The sequence below is a fragment of the Indicator indicator genome, chromosome 1 (assembly GCF_027791375.1).
Source record: "Indicator indicator isolate 239-I01 chromosome 1, UM_Iind_1.1, whole genome shotgun sequence".
NCBI classification, from domain to species: Eukaryota; Metazoa; Chordata; class Aves; order Piciformes; family Indicatoridae; genus Indicator; species Indicator indicator.
Genome location: NC_072010.1, coordinates 71,271,552 through 71,288,796, shown reverse-complemented (window position 1 = coordinate 71,288,796; position 17,245 = coordinate 71,271,552). Strand labels below are relative to the sequence as shown.

The 17,245-nt window shown below is 37.0% G+C and overlaps 1 protein-coding gene across 1 annotated transcript in view; it reads right to left on the bottom strand.

Moving 5' to 3' along the window:
- The window catches only part of MGAT4A (alpha-1,3-mannosyl-glycoprotein 4-beta-N-acetylglucosaminyltransferase A), a 76,018-nt gene that overhangs the window by 33,841 nt on the left and 24,932 nt on the right, over positions 1-17,245 (bottom strand). Inside the window, exons 3-5 of the mRNA XM_054400518.1 lie at positions 12,022-12,189; positions 9,330-9,470; positions 7,205-7,338 (exon numbers count right to left, since the gene is read on the bottom strand). Of these exons, the coding sequence (XP_054256493.1) occupies positions 7,205-7,338; positions 9,330-9,470; positions 12,022-12,189 (443 nt within the window). The remainder of the gene's footprint in view (positions 1-7,204; positions 7,339-9,329; positions 9,471-12,021; positions 12,190-17,245) is intronic.

Below are 17,245 nucleotides of genomic sequence, written 5' to 3'. Positions count from 1 at the left end.
TTTCCAGTGCCAATTATCCTCTTAGTTAAGAACCTTTCCTAATGTCCAATCTGAACTTCCCCTGACGCAGCTTCATTACATTTCCTTGTGTCCTATCCACCAGAGAGAGAATATCAGCACCTCCTCCTCCACTGCCCCTGTTGAGGAAACTAGACTACAATGAGGTTAACCCTATGCCTTCTCTTCTCCAAGCTGAATGAACCAAGTGACCTCATCCACTCCTTGTAAGTCTTGCCCTCAAGGTCTTCACCATCTTGATTGCCCTCCTATGGACATGCTCTAACTGATGTCTTTCTTACATTGAGGTGCCCAAACAAAACTATAGACAGTACTCAAGGCCAAAACAGGGCAGTGTGCAATAAACAGGTTATGTACAGAATAAAGCTTCCTTCCCTTCATATTCCTCCCAGTTCATGATAATCAACAGCATACAATTCCTAGGCCTGACTGGTATCCATCTCATTAGACTCAACAGCTCCTCCTGAATCCAGTCTTTGTGAATTTGCCTCATTCATTTCAGAACCTATTGACTAATATTTCACATACCCAGCAGCAACAAGGTCCACAATTGCACTATGAACCAAGTGACAAATAATGTCTTTGCCTCTTAATTTCACTTAGTAGCAGCTAGACTGCATTTGCACCACCATCTCAAACCAAGAATTTGTTCTACCATGTATGTAAAAATCTAAACAAGCAAAGCAAGTCCAAACAGAGCTGGTGCCAGGCAGCCTGGTGAAGATAATGTACCTTTTGGCAAAACAGAGGCAGAGCACACACACTCAGCATCAGTCCTCTAGTGGTAACAAGCAAACATGGTTCTGCTAGAAGAAACAAAATAGCCCTGAAGTTCAGACATCTACATTTCACTGTAAAGCATGGGAGTCCTGATCTTCCTTTTACTTCCTGTCTCACTCCTCCTTCAAGCACTTATCCAGTGCCACTGGATACATTACAAACTACATTTTCCTGAGTTTGTCACTAAGCACTACTCCTATTCCAATCCCTATGACTTACTCACTAGACATGATCAGAAGTGCTAAATGCTGGACTTTGGCAATATAAAGTGAGACAGAACGGCAGCCGCCATGAAAAACTCAACTGTATGCATCAACACTGACACCTGACTAGCATAAAACTTCATTTTCACATTAGGTTCTCCAAATGGGATGAAGCACACCCCACACCCCAAAACAAAACCAACAACAACAACAAAAATCAAGTAAAACATGACGGAATGCCATGATACGGTACTTCTAGCTCTGGAAGCTAAATTTGCAAACTTAGGAGTTTTTTTTAAAGCTAGAATTTTCAAGATCATATTGAAATGTACAAGTTTTCAGCAGGAAACTCTCCTTTGAGCTGCTGGGTAAGACTAAATGTATTTCTAGAGGACCCTTCCACTCTCAGTGATTCTCTGAATATCACATCTTGCCTTAACAGACCAAACGTCTGTTTGGGTTAAATTTCTATTTCATTTGTCAAAGAGAGTTTGTTTAAAATGAGAAATGCAAATTGAAGGAAAGATTGCACTACAGTTCCAAAGATTTATTCTATTTCTTTCATACGGCACTAGGAAAGGAAATTAAAATGCAGAGTATCAAAACACCACAAATTCACGAAGAGAAGCTATAAAGAAAGTGGGGGCAAATTCAGACATCAGCTGTACAGTACATTTTAAATAAAGTGGTTTATCTAGGCTGTCATATTGTCCAGATCTCAATTCTTAAATGAAATGTACTAACTAGTGGCACACCGTAAGTTATTCAAGAACATCTTCCCCCCCCCAAAAAAAAAAAATCTCTGTGGGGGAAAAAAAAAACCAAAACAAAAAACAACACCCAAACCCATGCTGATCTGCAAAGCTCTTTTATCACCCCTGTAGAATAGGGGTGGGATAATGTTACAATGTTATTATTGAAAATAACAACGAACAATGCAAAATTGAACAGCCTCCAGAAAAAGGGAGGTGTCTTGAAATGGTGAAAGCACATATGAATAAAATTATCCATACACAAGGCATTAAAATTCACATACAACAAAGCAGCCATTGAAGTGGCATTTGGGTCTATTTTTGGATATTTATGCAGTGAAGAATAAGCCCTAAGGAATAAAAGTGCAGCAGTGGTTTCCAGTGGTTGCAATAGTGTACAGATATAAATAAAGCCTATGGAAAAAAAAGGTAATAACATCTGTTTGAGTTCACCAAATGCATCTGACAGAAAAAAAAAGTCAGGAATACAGTGTCCACTTTCATATATGAAGTAGCAAGTTCAAGTAAAATCCAGGGAACAGGAAAACAAGATGCAAAGTGAAAAACAAGAGTGCAGAATACTACTATAATATAACAGTCTAATGTTACATAAGCAAACATTAGCATCTGTGTCCTACATGAGCTAATGACTTCATCTCTCCCTTAATTAAAGTCCTCACTCTACCACACAAGCAAGAAATATCTCACTCCAGTCGTTTCTTTGATTACCTAATTCAGTTCAGGACAGGACTTCACAGTGCAAAGCCTTTGACAGGAAGAGCAGGAATACAAGCTATTCTTGTGTCACTCCACTCTTGGTTCTCCCTAACCCTTGCAGGTCTGCATATTGTTGATCATGAGGGCATACATCCATAAGGATTGTGCCATGAACCACACCACCACATCAGAGAACAAGTTTAGCTGTTAAGAAAGCCAGCTACATTAAAAAAAAAAAAAAAAATCAAGGGCCAATTCAACACAAGACATTCAGATGCAAGTTATGTAAGTATCATATATCCTTCTGTAGTTTTGTGCATACTACAGGTGAAGCCTGGTTTGTAAAGTACGAAAGTTTAGATACCAAAGAAACAATGTCTGCAACAGCAGCAAATTCTCCATGACAGCCTCTTCCAGATAGAAAAGCTGTCAGCATATCTAAAAGCTGTGCTCACCCTGAGCAGTTTTGAGTGAAATGCCCAAAACAAAGGCTACTATCTATGTAGGCCTTTTAAACTGCCTGGTGAAGATAACATACCATTTGGCAAAACAGCCTTTTCTAGCTTTGATTTTTAAAAAATACATAAATATTGTATACATATTTATGTATATGGTAAGATCTACTGGTCTTTCTCCAACTCAAGATGTGCAGTCATATACTCTGAAGACCAGAAATACACTTTGCAGGGCAGCTCCAGAAGAGGTGGCTCTCAAGTTTTCAACAATTTGCAGAAAGACAGAACACCTCTGTAGCTGGGATGATACTAATATCTATGGGTTGAGAGCAAGAGAGACAAAATACTCCTTTGGTGTCTAGAGATCTGCTGATCAGACAGACTTACAATTCCAGAACAGATGAAGAAATGAAAACACAGGCTTATTTTGCTAGAGAAGTTTTCCATATTGCACTCCAATGTTAATACATCCAAAACAGGTTCAGCAAGGTTTGACCCAGCATGCATACTCCGTGCTTAATTTGCTGAGGCTTTATTCATACCAGCGCATAGGATGGTAACTTGCTGTGTGCTTGTGTCACACTGACCCAACCAGTACAAAACCTTTTCCAAAAAAATAACAAAGAAAAAAAGATTCTCCACAAAAGGAGCACTGAAAACTAGCAGCCATTCTTTACATAGCGATGAGACAGTGGCAATAAAAGATAATCAAGATATGCAAGCTTTTCTAGCCTAACTGAATTGCATACACATGAAACAACAGAGTAAGATTTAAACAAGCAATATACAAAAGACAGTGTAACACATGGCCTAGTGCTCCAAGAACAAATAGCTGGTCAATTATTGCCTTGTCAGATATGATCAGTATTGTACCACATCCACAAAATGCTTTTGCATACCTGTAGTGTCTTCTGATTGTTCTTGAAGTCTTTCTGATATTTTTGGCCAAATCAAAGCCTTATAGCCTTTCCAACATAGACCGATTACTGTTTGTACGCAAGACTGTGCTAAGCATAGTCACTGAGTAATGAAGTGAATCACAGCATCATAGAATTCGCTGGGTTGGAAAGGACCTCTAAAGGTCATCTAGACCAACCTCCCTGCAGTAAGCAGTGACATCTTTAAATAAATCAGATTGCTCATAGCCCCATGAAGTGTGACTTTTAATATCTCCAGGGATGGGGCCTCCACCACATCCCTGGACAACTTATCCCAAGGCTCCACCACCCTCATAGTAAAGAACTTCCTCCTAATGTCCAATCTAAAATCTATCCTTCTCTAGTTTAAAACCACTGCTCCCTGCCCCATTGCTACTTCAAAACCATGCTTCCCATGTTAAATATCCTATTAATTAAATCATCCTATTAAATAAAAATCCTAGACAACAATTTTAATCTGGAATTCATAGTTTCTTAAACCTACAGGCTCTATTTTATTCTGAAAACAAATTCTCATACACAGCAGGTTTATGAGATTGGAATTGCTTGTTTCAAGTCATCTGATGAGTCTATGAACTATCTACATAGTGAAGGGGAATAAAAAGATTTTTAAGTACAGAGGTATAATGAATCATGCCTATCTTTTAGTCATCCTAATGAATACCTGAAAATTACTCTGGAATAAAGTTATTTTAACAAATTGGAGAACATGGGCATGTGTCAGTTATTGGGACAATTGCACAGTTTACTGTCAAGTAATTCTAGTAATTATATAAATTGGTGATTAGATATCACATCAGCTGAGGTATTTTAGAACTCCTTGAACTTCCACTATGGAAATTTACTGTGTACATCACTGAGAAATATCCATACAGTAAATGGATACGCAGATTTCTTTATTTAGCAACCATAATGCATCTATATTTACTAGCTCATCTGTTTACATTGTTTACACTGTTCATGCTGTTTGCAGAAGGCCATTAGCCTTAATTTTCAACTTGTTTTCTCATAAAAATGTTAAACATACAAGAAAGGACTGAGACTGAACTGCTGGGAAAAAAAAAGCAGTATTAATAGATTTTTTTTTTTTAGGGTGCCTAGTACAAAAAGATTACAGTCCATGACCATGGCTCCCAGTAATATTTTTTAAACACTGTCAATCTGATTTCTGAGGAAGAAAATCTGAAAATCCTTTCAAAATACCATTTTTTTCATATAATTCTCCTGTAAAAATGTTGTTTGTAAAGTCTTGTGCCTTTTTGTTGGTGTTACAAAAAAAAAATGTGCTTTTTCTGTTAGACAAAGCACGGACAGCATTGTTAAGCTTATTAGCAAAACTACCTAACCTTACACTATGGCCATTTCTTGCTGTACTTAAGCTGCACACATGCTGAGCAGAGACCATACCACTTCTCAGAAACTTTTGCTGTAATTTTTAATAAAAGTATAGTTGGTCAAAGTTCTAATTAAATTTTTTTTTAATAAGCCTTCATTAATGCATGCAATAGTGATAGCAATAATCTAACACATTTTAGGCTAGGAAACACCACAGACAAAGCTCTTAGGAAAAAGTCTTCTACTTTTGTTTAAGAAGAAACAGAGCTCCACCAGAGTAGTAGGCCTTCTTTCAAACAGCCAAAAAAAAATGCTTAACAAACCTACACTTTTCATCGTGCAGAAAAAAAGCTGAAATACATAGCATAACTCAGAAAAAGCACAGAACATTTCAGGATGAAGCCTTTACTGTACAATATTAATCACTGAAAGAATTCCGTGTAAGCAATTTCAAAACAAACATAAAAGAATCAAAGAAACAGTAAAGCAAGGAAGGTATAAAATTGGATGCAGTGAAGAAAAAGAAATGCAAATCCAAGGAATAGTTATAAAAGGACAATCATTTAAACTTAGCATCTTCAAATTTTCCTTACAGCTTGCAGTGCCCATGGCAGGTACAAGAATAAGCACCTAGTGCTGCTGTTTTCTAAGACATAAAGAAGTAAGATATAGAGGGTAACAGTATCTCACTCTGGAGCAAACACCACAATTCTCCTTTGGCACAGATGCAACAGCTCCCATGTTAAAACATTCAGTTCCTTCACAGTCACTTTAAAGATTAAATCACTACCAAAATGATAGAGAATTTCACACTGCTGCAAAGGAATCAAGTTCTTTAGCTATGGAAAACTTGATTTACAGGAATATGGCTTGTCTAGGATGACACAAGAAACTTGTGCAATTTGGAATATTTCACTCCTGTTTTACGTCTCATAGAAGACAGAGAATCTGATGATAACATAGCCTTCACAGCTGAGACTTCCTTAAGCAAAAGTAACTGAAACTTCAGTTTTAAAACTTGAAGACATATTAAAATCAAAAAAAATAATCCAACTAATACAGTGCAGAAACACCCAACAGTGTAACTCAGAATTAATTCTCTTTTCTTGATAACCAACAGATGTTCTAAGAGCATTTCCTGCAGAAAAGCATCATCTATCCAGACTGACTGTCAAGAAAAAGAAAACAGCAATTTACATTAGAAAACTGTAAGAATTAAGTTCTCAGGTACAGGTTAAGAGTCTACAACCTTTCCACGGAAAGCTTTAAAAATGTGTTGATAATAGAAGTATTAAAATGCCTATCAACTTTTCCACTTATTCATATCTGAATGGACACTGGCTAACAGGATTAAAAGTTGGTTTCAATTATAACGAGGATTCGGATTCTCATCTGTGGGACTCATAAAACACTGTTTCAGTATATGGTCAGATGGACAAAGGTCAAACATTTATATAAATTTCTCACTCTCCAAATCAGACTTCAGAGGGAAATATACAGATCATATTAAGTATATGCAATTCTCAGAAGCCCAACACAATTACTTCTGAAAGCACTTTATCATTTTCCTAAATTTTATTTCCACTAAATCACAAACTGTTTGGACTCACAGTATCTACACTGTCCAGAAAATAAATTTGATAACTGTGTACCTAACACCTCAAAATGCAGCACTCATTTGATGATGGATTAAATAACAGCATGAAGAGAATGTGAAGATTCCTAGCCATTATTTTGATATTGAAGGCAATTAGCCTATCTCCATCACTTTGTACAAGCATCACTCTATCCATGCCCACTATTCTGTTGATAACAGAAAAAGCTGAGTTTTTCAATATTGTTTCTCTTAAAAGACCAAGACTGACATTGTCTCCTTTACATGAAATGAAAAGACAGTCATCTGTCTACATCTTGAAGGAAGATTAGATCCTCACCAATTCCTGAAATGAGTGGTACTTGTACTTAAAGGCAAGTTAGAAATTGTGTAAAAATATTTAAATTATTACCTCTCCTATAAAGACAACCATAACACAATCCAGTTTTTCCTCAGGGGACAGTTTATCAATAAGGGAGTGAAGAGTTTCTGTAAGGTAAGACTTGACTTTTCTTTTCACTGTAGGTATTCCCATTACAATGGAAACTGAAAAAAAAACAAAACCAAAAATGTTCTTTCAACAGTTTATACAGAAATACAGAAAACAGAAATTTTATCTCACAATAAAGCATTGCTTATAAAAGGCAAAGAGTTAAAAAATAGAGCTAACTAAGTAATATCAACCCATCATCTGGAGCATGATTATCATAATCACCACCAAAGCTGCTCTATCATTCCCTCTTTTCATCTGGAAAGGGGACAGAAAATATACTGAATGTATCATGGGTCAAGATAAGGACAGAGATCACTCAGCAATTCCTGTCATGGGAAAAAGAAACTCAGCTTCGGGAAAATAACTTCGTTTGTTACCAATCAAATTGGAGCAAGGCCATAAGAAAGAAAAACAAATCTTAAAATGCCTTTACCTCACCTCTCCCTTCTTCCCAGGTTTAACTTCACTCCAAAATTCTCTACCACCTCTCCCTAGTGGCTCAGGGAGATGAGGAATAAGGGTTGCAGTCAGTACATCACAGTCTCTGCCACTTCCTCCTCAACGGGAGGGCTCCTCACGCTCTTTCCCTGCTGTAGAGCATGAGGTCCCTCCCACAAGAGAAAGTCCTCCACAAAATTCTCTAACATGAATCCTTCCCATTGACTATAGCTCAGCACTAACGGCTCCAGCCTGGGTTCCTTTCACAGGTTGCAGCACTCTCAGAAAGACTGCTTCGGTGCAGGCTGCTCTCACAAATCACAGCCTTCTTCAGATACAATTCCCTGCTGCAGCATGGAGTCCTTCACAGGCTGTAGGTGGATATTTACTCTATCATGGATCCCATTAGCTACAGGAGGACAGCCTGCCTTAGCATGGTCTTCACCACCAGCTGCGGGGGAATCTCTGCTCCAGCACCTGGAGCACCTCCCCCTACTTTTTCTCCACTGATATTGATGTCTGCAGAATTGTTCCTCTCATATTTTCACTCCTTGCTATGACTGCAGTTGCTGTGATAACATAAGCCAGCAATAGTGGTAGTGCTTCACAGAAAAAAAAAAAAAAAAAAAAAAAAAGCACAGCAACCAGGAAAGGGTAAGATGGGAAAATAATTTTAACTCAAAATTTTCTCTCTTTTTAAACAAATAAACATAATTCCAATTTCAATTTCAAACTTCTATAATATATTCCCAGTGGGATATAATACAGGCTTCACTTAAAATAATAAAGAAATATGAGCCTTTGCCTTCCTGAAAAAGGGCATTGAAATAAACAGTGTTTTGTAGTCAGAAAAATAAGCCTGTGATCTACACATTTGTCACATAGACATGGTTTTTCTTAAAAGAAGCAGCAATCAAATTTATTGAAGTAATGGGGAAAAATACAGGCCAAGAATAACTAATGTGTTGTTCTGTTTGGGTTTTTTTTTCTTTGCTGTTGGCTTTTTTTTTTTTCCAAAAAGTAAGGAGGGAGAGGAAAGAAAAAAATAAAGTTCTAGTGGACAATAACACAAGTCATTCAAATCAGATGGCACAGAGAAACAAGCTTTCACTGGTGGGGCCTTCAAGGTTAGAGAGAGACTATGACTGTCCACATTTTATTGATGCAACTGTATCCAACTGTCCTAGTTCTCCCAGCTCTAAGTTATAAATTGAAATATATTATTCCAAAGACCAAAAACATGAACTCCAAAAAAACTACACCCATGTACACTTGCCCCACAAATGTGAAAAGGCAATGGGATACATCCGTTAGCAATCAGTGTCTTAACACTTGAGCTTTTGTTCCCTTTTACTTAGAAAAAAAATCATCCAAACGAAATGCTTCTTAACATGTACCATAACATGGCATGGGATGTGACCAAGATTATGCAGGAAAGAGTAAATGTGAAACTAATCTTCTTTCATCTTGGGTTCAGTGCAATTCTAAGAGATATCAATATTACACAAATTATATGAGACATCCTTGACCTACCAAGCAATGCAGTAAATTACTAAAGCTAGAAATTTCTTGAGATACAACACATAAAATAAATATATCAGCATACCTCCTGTCCTTCCAAGGCCAATCTGCACAGAAGGCTGAAGGCTTCCTTCATTTTTCAATAAATGAGGCAAATGGTAATAGATATTTGGCACTTGAAGAGATTTTCTACTTGTTAGCTCTTTTAACAACTTCAGTGTCTCATCTGCAAACATACATGAAATCCGTAACAAAGAAAACAAATATGATGGTTTACGCAGTGGTAAATAGTACAAAATTCCAAGCTTGATTCTAACTGAAAAACAGAACAAAGTATGCATGTTATGGAAGCATTATATCTTGTGTACAAAGGAAGTCTTTGTTAATTTAATTTTTTTTAAATAAATGATGGCAGAGATTTTCCACCAAGTAACCTTGCTATAGATATAGTTGATACTTTACTGATCCCACAAGACTTAGCATGCAATCACAAAAGCAAAGAATGTTCAAGTAAAGAACATTCAATTTATTTAGAAGTTTGGTGGGGTTTGGTTTTTTTCTCCAATGAATTAAAATAGGAGGCTTATTCACCCAGATTATTTTTTTTACTTGCACTTTACAGAGCTCATCACCATGTAGTGATGCTTCTGCAAACAACTTCTCAAAATTACAAACACATATTGAAAGACACTGCACATACAGATAGAAATAAAAACATAATTAAATATACAATTGAGATTTTTAGTATTGCTGCAGTAAAATAAATGCTAACATGAATTTAATTCAATCCATCAAGGCGCTTAAAATAATTCTTGTTCTTTCTAAAGTAACTGTCTCTTGGGATGTCCAGGTGGCTCTCAAAGTTGCAAATAACAGTTTTTAAATTCCCCTGCTGTGCATGTTGATTTTCTTACACTGAAAGTGTGAAAACAACTCTTATTTCAAATGACAAATATGATAGCATATGGACCTTTGAAAGCTTATGGGCTTTATAACATCAAGTTCAGTAAAAAACCGTACTCAAGGTTTCAGAGACAAAATTGAGTTGTGAAGAAACGAGGAAAGTAATACCAGAAACATCATTCCTCTCAGATTTCAAGTGCAGCTTCTACAATGATAGATAGGGTTTGTTGTGGGGTTTGGTTTGGGGTTCTTTTAAAATATTTATTTTGGGGTGAGACTAAATTCGTAATAACTTACAAATCTTGAAAAAAGCTTTGTAAATAAATGCCATAAGAAGAGATGTTTGTTTTGGTAAATTCCAAGACAGTTACATTTTACTTTTCCTGCTAACATTACCTTTAACTTCAGCTGCTAAAGCTTGACTTAAAATTCTGTCCCAACAGAATGACAGCTCTTTGTATGAATGAATAATGATCTACATAAAACAATTTGGAATTCTTTCAGCTTGAAAGATAACAAATCCTACAAACTACACAAAACATAATAAAACAAACAAACAAAAAAAATCAATCTAATATTAAGTTACGAGCACAAAACCTCAGGAATGCAGAATTCAGCTAACATCTTATCATGGCTGCACATGTTAAAAAGAAGATGCCCCAACTGGGATCCAGATATGGTAGAATGTTAAAAATCTGAATACTTCAGCTGCATCAGAAGAGAATAACTCCCTTTAACTACATTGTCTATAAGCATACTAACTCATTTTTAGAAATATGGTAATAACTTAACCATATATCCACTATCAAAATTACTTGACTTCCTCTATGGCTATTCACTTCAACAGCAAAAACATCCACACAGAACTTGGATAACAAGTCACAGACTATGTTAAATGTATCCTTTATCCATACCATTCCTGGAGATCTAAGGAACTACAGGCATCAGGTCAGATAAAACAATTCATCATTAACATCAGCACTGAGAGACTGTAATTAACAACCACTGCTGTTCTCCCCTTCAGAAGTTTTCTACAGGAAGTAGTATCCCATAGCACAAATGCAAGCAGACAACAGATTCAAAAAGCTTCATCCGTTTTTTTGACTTGTAAAATTCTTTGGTTTTATACTCATTAGGTCAAAACAGTGACATTTCCGCAACATAATGAATCAGACCTCTCACCAGAAAGTTTGTATTGATTTAAAGCAGTGTGATTTTAAAAGTTTAGCTTCCATAATCTGGTGTGTAGTGAAAAGGATACTCTTACCTTGTCAAACGTAGTTTTTGGTAAACTTGAGAAATAGCTTCTGAAACGGCCAAAAACTTACAGAAGGCTTTGCCATTTTACTATTTAATCACTAATTATTTTAAAGGACATTATCTGTATATTATACAAATTATAATCAGTACCTTAGCCTGCGTGTTTTTACATCTTCCATCTGACTTTTAAATATGCTTTGTTTCAAGTTCACCCATTTCTCACTTTTGCTCACATTTTTCCCCTCAAGCTCTACTTAAAAAGTGATTTAAGTTATTGTCAAAATATATTCAATGTTAAGTAAGTAAACAGAAGTTCCAACCTTTGGGAGCTATGTGTGAAATAGTTGTTCAGTCCCTAAAGTCCTAAGAAGGAAGAGTAGATGGATCATTAAGAATAACAATCAGGAAAAAAAAAAAAAACAAAACACAAAAACCCCAAACAAACAAAAAAAAACCCCACAAACTCCTCCACAACAAAAAACACTCCATGAGATATATTACACATTATTTATTCCAAATGCTGAACAGTTATATTTGGCTTTCTGGTTTTAATTTCTTACTCTATTAGTAATAAAAGATATTGATATTGCAGATTTATAAAAAAGTGTATGTACCTGAAAAATTATTCACTGCATTCTTGCTCCCATTTGTTTCTGCTACTGCACGCCTGAACTGCTCCAAGATAGCGTTCAGCTCAGAAGAGCGCTGCAGAGTGCGATGCTCAGCTATACGAAGACGTTCCTTCAAAGCATGAAATTCCCGTTGATACGCAATCAACTTTTCTAGGAAAAAAAAATGGCCCTGGTTATTTTTTGAAACGAAGACTTACAAACAGATCCAACAAGGGTCAAGAACTGCTGACTTATGCACCATCTGAAGTACACCTAAATAGGCACCTTAGTATTTACAGACAGAAGAGTAAGGTGCACCAGGCAGGGACACAAATCAGGCGCTAAGGGGAGTATGACCCCCTCCACAGTCACAGACGGGCAATCTTTGAGGACCCATTACTCAGTACCACAAGGCAATTCTAAAGGCTTTTTCAAAACAGATGTCCAACAAAGCCTTTCTTTTAAGAAGCAGAATAGGAGCAATGCCATACCAAAGCACAGGTTATGCTTTTTGAAAGCTCTCACTCAATACTTTGTATAAATGAATGAAATTTGACAATATTTCAGACATACCAATTTTAAACTAAAGTTTTAATTTAATTGCAGGTATCGTCTTTGCAGTACCTGCAATAACAAAAGTTTTAATCAAAATCCTGCTAATGTAGATGCATACACATATTATTTGAAAGGAGACCAAAAGGAAGAGGGAAACATCAAAATTCAATTGCTGATACATTGCCCATGCCCTTGCCACCCAGCAAAGTATTTCTGATTTCTGCCTATCTCCTTCCTATTGGCCATCTTCTCAAATTTGCCGCTCATCATCATCACTCCTTCAGCTAATCTACAGACACAGACCTGAATATCTAAAGTGATTTTATACCTTGTAATCAATATTCCAGCCATAGCTGTCATCCACAGGCATCTTTTTTGTTATGTACCTATCCATTCCTAGCCTTTTAATACTGAAACTGTAGGGAAGCAGAATTTTTGCTACATTATAGTAATACATGGAGTGAAAAATGGAATTTTCCCTCAGTAATAATGCTGCATTTCCCCCAACTTCCTTCAATTTACATTTATTTTCCTTTTTTGTAGTTAGAATGTACCATTCTAACTAATGCCCTTTGTTTTGAAGACACAAAAATATAGTTCACTACTTCTTAAAAAACATTTCCTCTGCCAGCCTTATTTTGCTTTTTTATTAAAAGCAAATGGTTATTGCTTTTGTGCCAAGAAACCCAGAACACAGATGCTGGCCCATAATACAGTGCTGGGCACACTACACACTGATGACTGAATCCAGACTGCTGTTTGAAACTGGACGTCGTGCTTTAAATCAGCAGTATGGAGAAGTCCAGGAAAACCTTCTGTAGTTTCTGGCATGAAAGATGTTCTTACTTGCCAATGATAACTCACAGGAATCAAAGATTGCTTGGAGCCATGTCTACTAGTTATAGTAAGGTTACAAAAAATGTTAATAGCTAGATACAGAATTGTATTGGTGTAGTTTCAAGTATGCAAATGATATTCCCTCCCCAGAATGAATGGGTGATGACAGGTTAATATAGATCTGTTAATTTCTGTCTAGACAAGGAAGAACAGGTGAGCTACCAAAGGACAGGCAAGGTTTTTTTGAGGGCTTCTACAGCAGTGGATAGCTTAAGAAACACAACCAGGACTCCCTTCTTGTCCTTCTTCGTGGTACAAGACAGTAGACAAACTCTAGACATTCCATTCTTCTTACCTCAAAAAGATTAAATCTGTGGCAGGCTCTGTATTTCTCCTGGGAAAATCATAACTCTATGAAACCTCTGATCCAGACTACAGCACCTCAAGTAGGATAAAAAATTCAGGTCTTTCTCTCTCTACTTAGACAAAATCTTGGCAGAGACCATTTTTCTCCCTACACTTACAAGACAGCAACACATCAGGCACAGTACCCTGATTCTGGTGCTCTAAGGCGCAGCAGATGCCCAGCAGGAAAATTTTAGCTTAGAATACATGAAAGAATGGAGAGTTGCAGTAGTTCCCTACCACTTCCATCTAGCAAACTCCATGATGCAAAATCAGATCTTATTGGTAAGATATTTTTCTGCCTCATTAATTCAGGTAGGTAATATGAAAACTGGGCTTGTAATTCCCCAGCAAATTAAAACTCTGTCTAAAAACCAACACATAATTAGAGCTAAAGTGAAAAAGGCAGTTTTATCCTATGAAGAAATTTAAGACGGTAGTTTCAAATTAAGAAATATCAATAAAAATTCCTTACTGAGAAGATTATACTTTCAGAGGGGATGCCTGTTATGGCACCTTTAATTTATAATGCAAATAAAAGGTAATTAGTTAATTTATTCTTCAAAAGAAAAGTAAAATTATATCTGTAGAAGTAAACTTCTATTTTCATAATTTATCATAGAAGTTTCTGAGCCAAGAACACGGATAGGTTCCCAGCCGTGGAACTGCAAAATGTTTTCTAGTAGTATTACAAAGTAGTTCAGTCCTGAGGCTCCCACTGAACAGTGCCAGTATTTCATTTATGGTACTTGAGACCTCAAAAGCATGAATTTAAGAAACACTTGTTGATTGGTTCAAAGTAGTCATCTGCTCACAATCACTTCGACCAGATGTATCCAGATTAAGGAGGCTGCTCTAAAAGATACATCAACACCTGAAAGTCCATTTAAAAAAAAATAAATATTTTTTTAATGAGGTTACAATATTATTCAGTCACATAAAACTAGAAAATACTAACATTACAAATGTAATCATATATTAATTCCACTACTCTATGAATACTTTACTATTTACTTACACAAAAAAAAGTAAAAATTATTCTTTGCAAAAGCTTAAAGTCATTTAAAACATTTCTATCTCTATCACTACACACCTAGGATTTTTAATGTACTTAAATTTCATCTTATACTAAATCAAATTTCTTCTTATACTAAAAGACACTTGCAAAGGAGAAAATATTTCTTAGGCTCTTACGGTATAACCAACAGTGGTTACCACTTGTGACAGACTTTCAAAAAGTGGCCCTATAAAAGAATATATATTTTATATTTAATATTTTGGGTGGTGGTATCTTCAACACCACCATAACTTATTTACAAAGTATATTTACAGGTTCTGTTATTCAGTTGTAGGTACTACATTCCACATAGGAAGACAGTTAAACGACTCAAGCACAAATCTGAGAATTCCCAACACAGCGATTTAACTTGGAAATAAAGGTGCCGCAATCCGCGGTTTCCCACAAGTGGGATTCTGTAGCAAATCAGCCAGGTACTCACGACTTGCTCTTTCGTCCAGTATCTTCCCAGACCCTGTAACTATAATTCAAGCGACTCTTGGCTCAGAGAGGGCCAAGGGGCCTCTCTCTTCTCATGCCCAGTTCACAGTCCTGAGCTTTTCCTTGGCTTGGAGAGGGCTAAGGGGCTTCTCTCTCTTGTGTGGTCCATTGCTGGGCTGTAGCCTTTCCATGGCTCTTCTGGGATTCAATTCCCTTGGGACTTTTCCCCTTTCTGCCTCTGGTGCAGGGCTCTCAGAGCGTTGGTTGCCTTAGTCCAGGTGCAAGGCACAGGTGTGGTTTGCTCGTTCGGATAAGTGCTCCATCAGCATTTGGCTCTTGTTGCTGTCTGGGTGAGAACAAGGCAAACTACCTATTTCTTGGCTGGTTTAAATACTGTCCAAAGACAATTAATGCCCTTTGGTAACAGAGAAACCTGATAGCTAAACCTATATAATGGGGTATATCCAAACATGGCCAGGGGCATACACAGTTCATGGCTGTGTTACAAGGTTAATTACATGTGCTACACATTTACCTGGACCATCAGGACCCCAGGAAGTGTCCAGGTTTGCACATTCACGGGTGCTTAATCCATTGTCTGGGTTAGGGCATGTTTTGAGGCTTGTCCCTTCAAGACAGCCCTTAAGGCATCAGTTTATAAAAACTCTTAATTGGATTTTTCAAAGTTCTTGACTCCTAAGTACTTGGGAATAATGCTACAAGATTAAATTGAAGAGCCTATTTTTATTTAAACTTTAACTTCACTCAGGTTTGGTATTTGTTCCCCCTCCCTGAAATATGAACTCATTTGAAAGCCAAATCTTTTCATTAAAAAAAACCAGGACATTTTGTGGAGAACATGTTACTATAATAAATAAACATCCCATTAATATTTTTAAATTTCACTTCTTTCCTCACAAGGAGAAAAATTAAAATTTGCAAGTGACTGCAGAAACCTCTCCAGAAATCCCTAGCAGTCTTTCTGAAATGTGTAGTATGATTAAAGGCTAACTCAATTAGAGGTGACACTGGCCAGTGCTGTATATGACAACAAGAAGGGCTTTAAGTACATTAATAGCAAAAAGGAGGTCTAAAAGAAATCATTTGCCCAATACTTGTTAACTATGGTCACCTGACTAACAGGGTTGAAGACAGACTTTGGGCTGCCCAGTCCTCCAAGTCAAAGGACCACAAGTGTGGGAGCAATGTCCATTTGTGGACATTGAAACTGTAAGGCACTGGCTGCATCAGTTCCATGTTCAAAAGACCATGGGGCCTGATGAGATTCATCCCAGAGTACTGAAGAAGCTAGCAAATATAACAAGACTCCTCTAGATCATCAGGGACAGCCAGGGTTGGTTTGCAAAGGGAAAGTCCTTTTAACTAATATGATAGCCTACAAAGTGGATGAGCTTATCAGTGAGTGACCTTATCACGGAAGATGAAAGGGAGGTGGTGGATGCATTGTTGGGGTTTTTGAGAGGGTTGGTGTTTTTGTTTTGTTTTAAAGCTTTTGATACTTGCCCTTATATCACCCTTCTGGATGAACTGCCAAACTTTAAGATAAGTAGATTCATGGTGTGCTGGCTGAAGGGCAGAGCCCAAAGGTTTGTAATGAATGGGGCTACATCTGGATGGCAATGAGTCACCAGCAGTGTTCCTCAAGGCTCAGTCTCAGAGCCATGTTTGTTCAATATTTTTATTAACTATCTAGAGTTGAATGCACCATTAGGAAATTTACTGATGATACCAAACTGGGAGGTGCTGTCAAATTCCTCAAGGGACAAGACACCTTGCAAAGGGATCTGGAAGGTTGGAGCAATGAGCAGTCATCAACAGGATGAAATTTAGCAAGAACAAACAGGTTCTGTACCTCCAATAGTAATACTGAGCACAATTATAAACTGGGAAAGAGGTGGCTGGAGAGCAGCC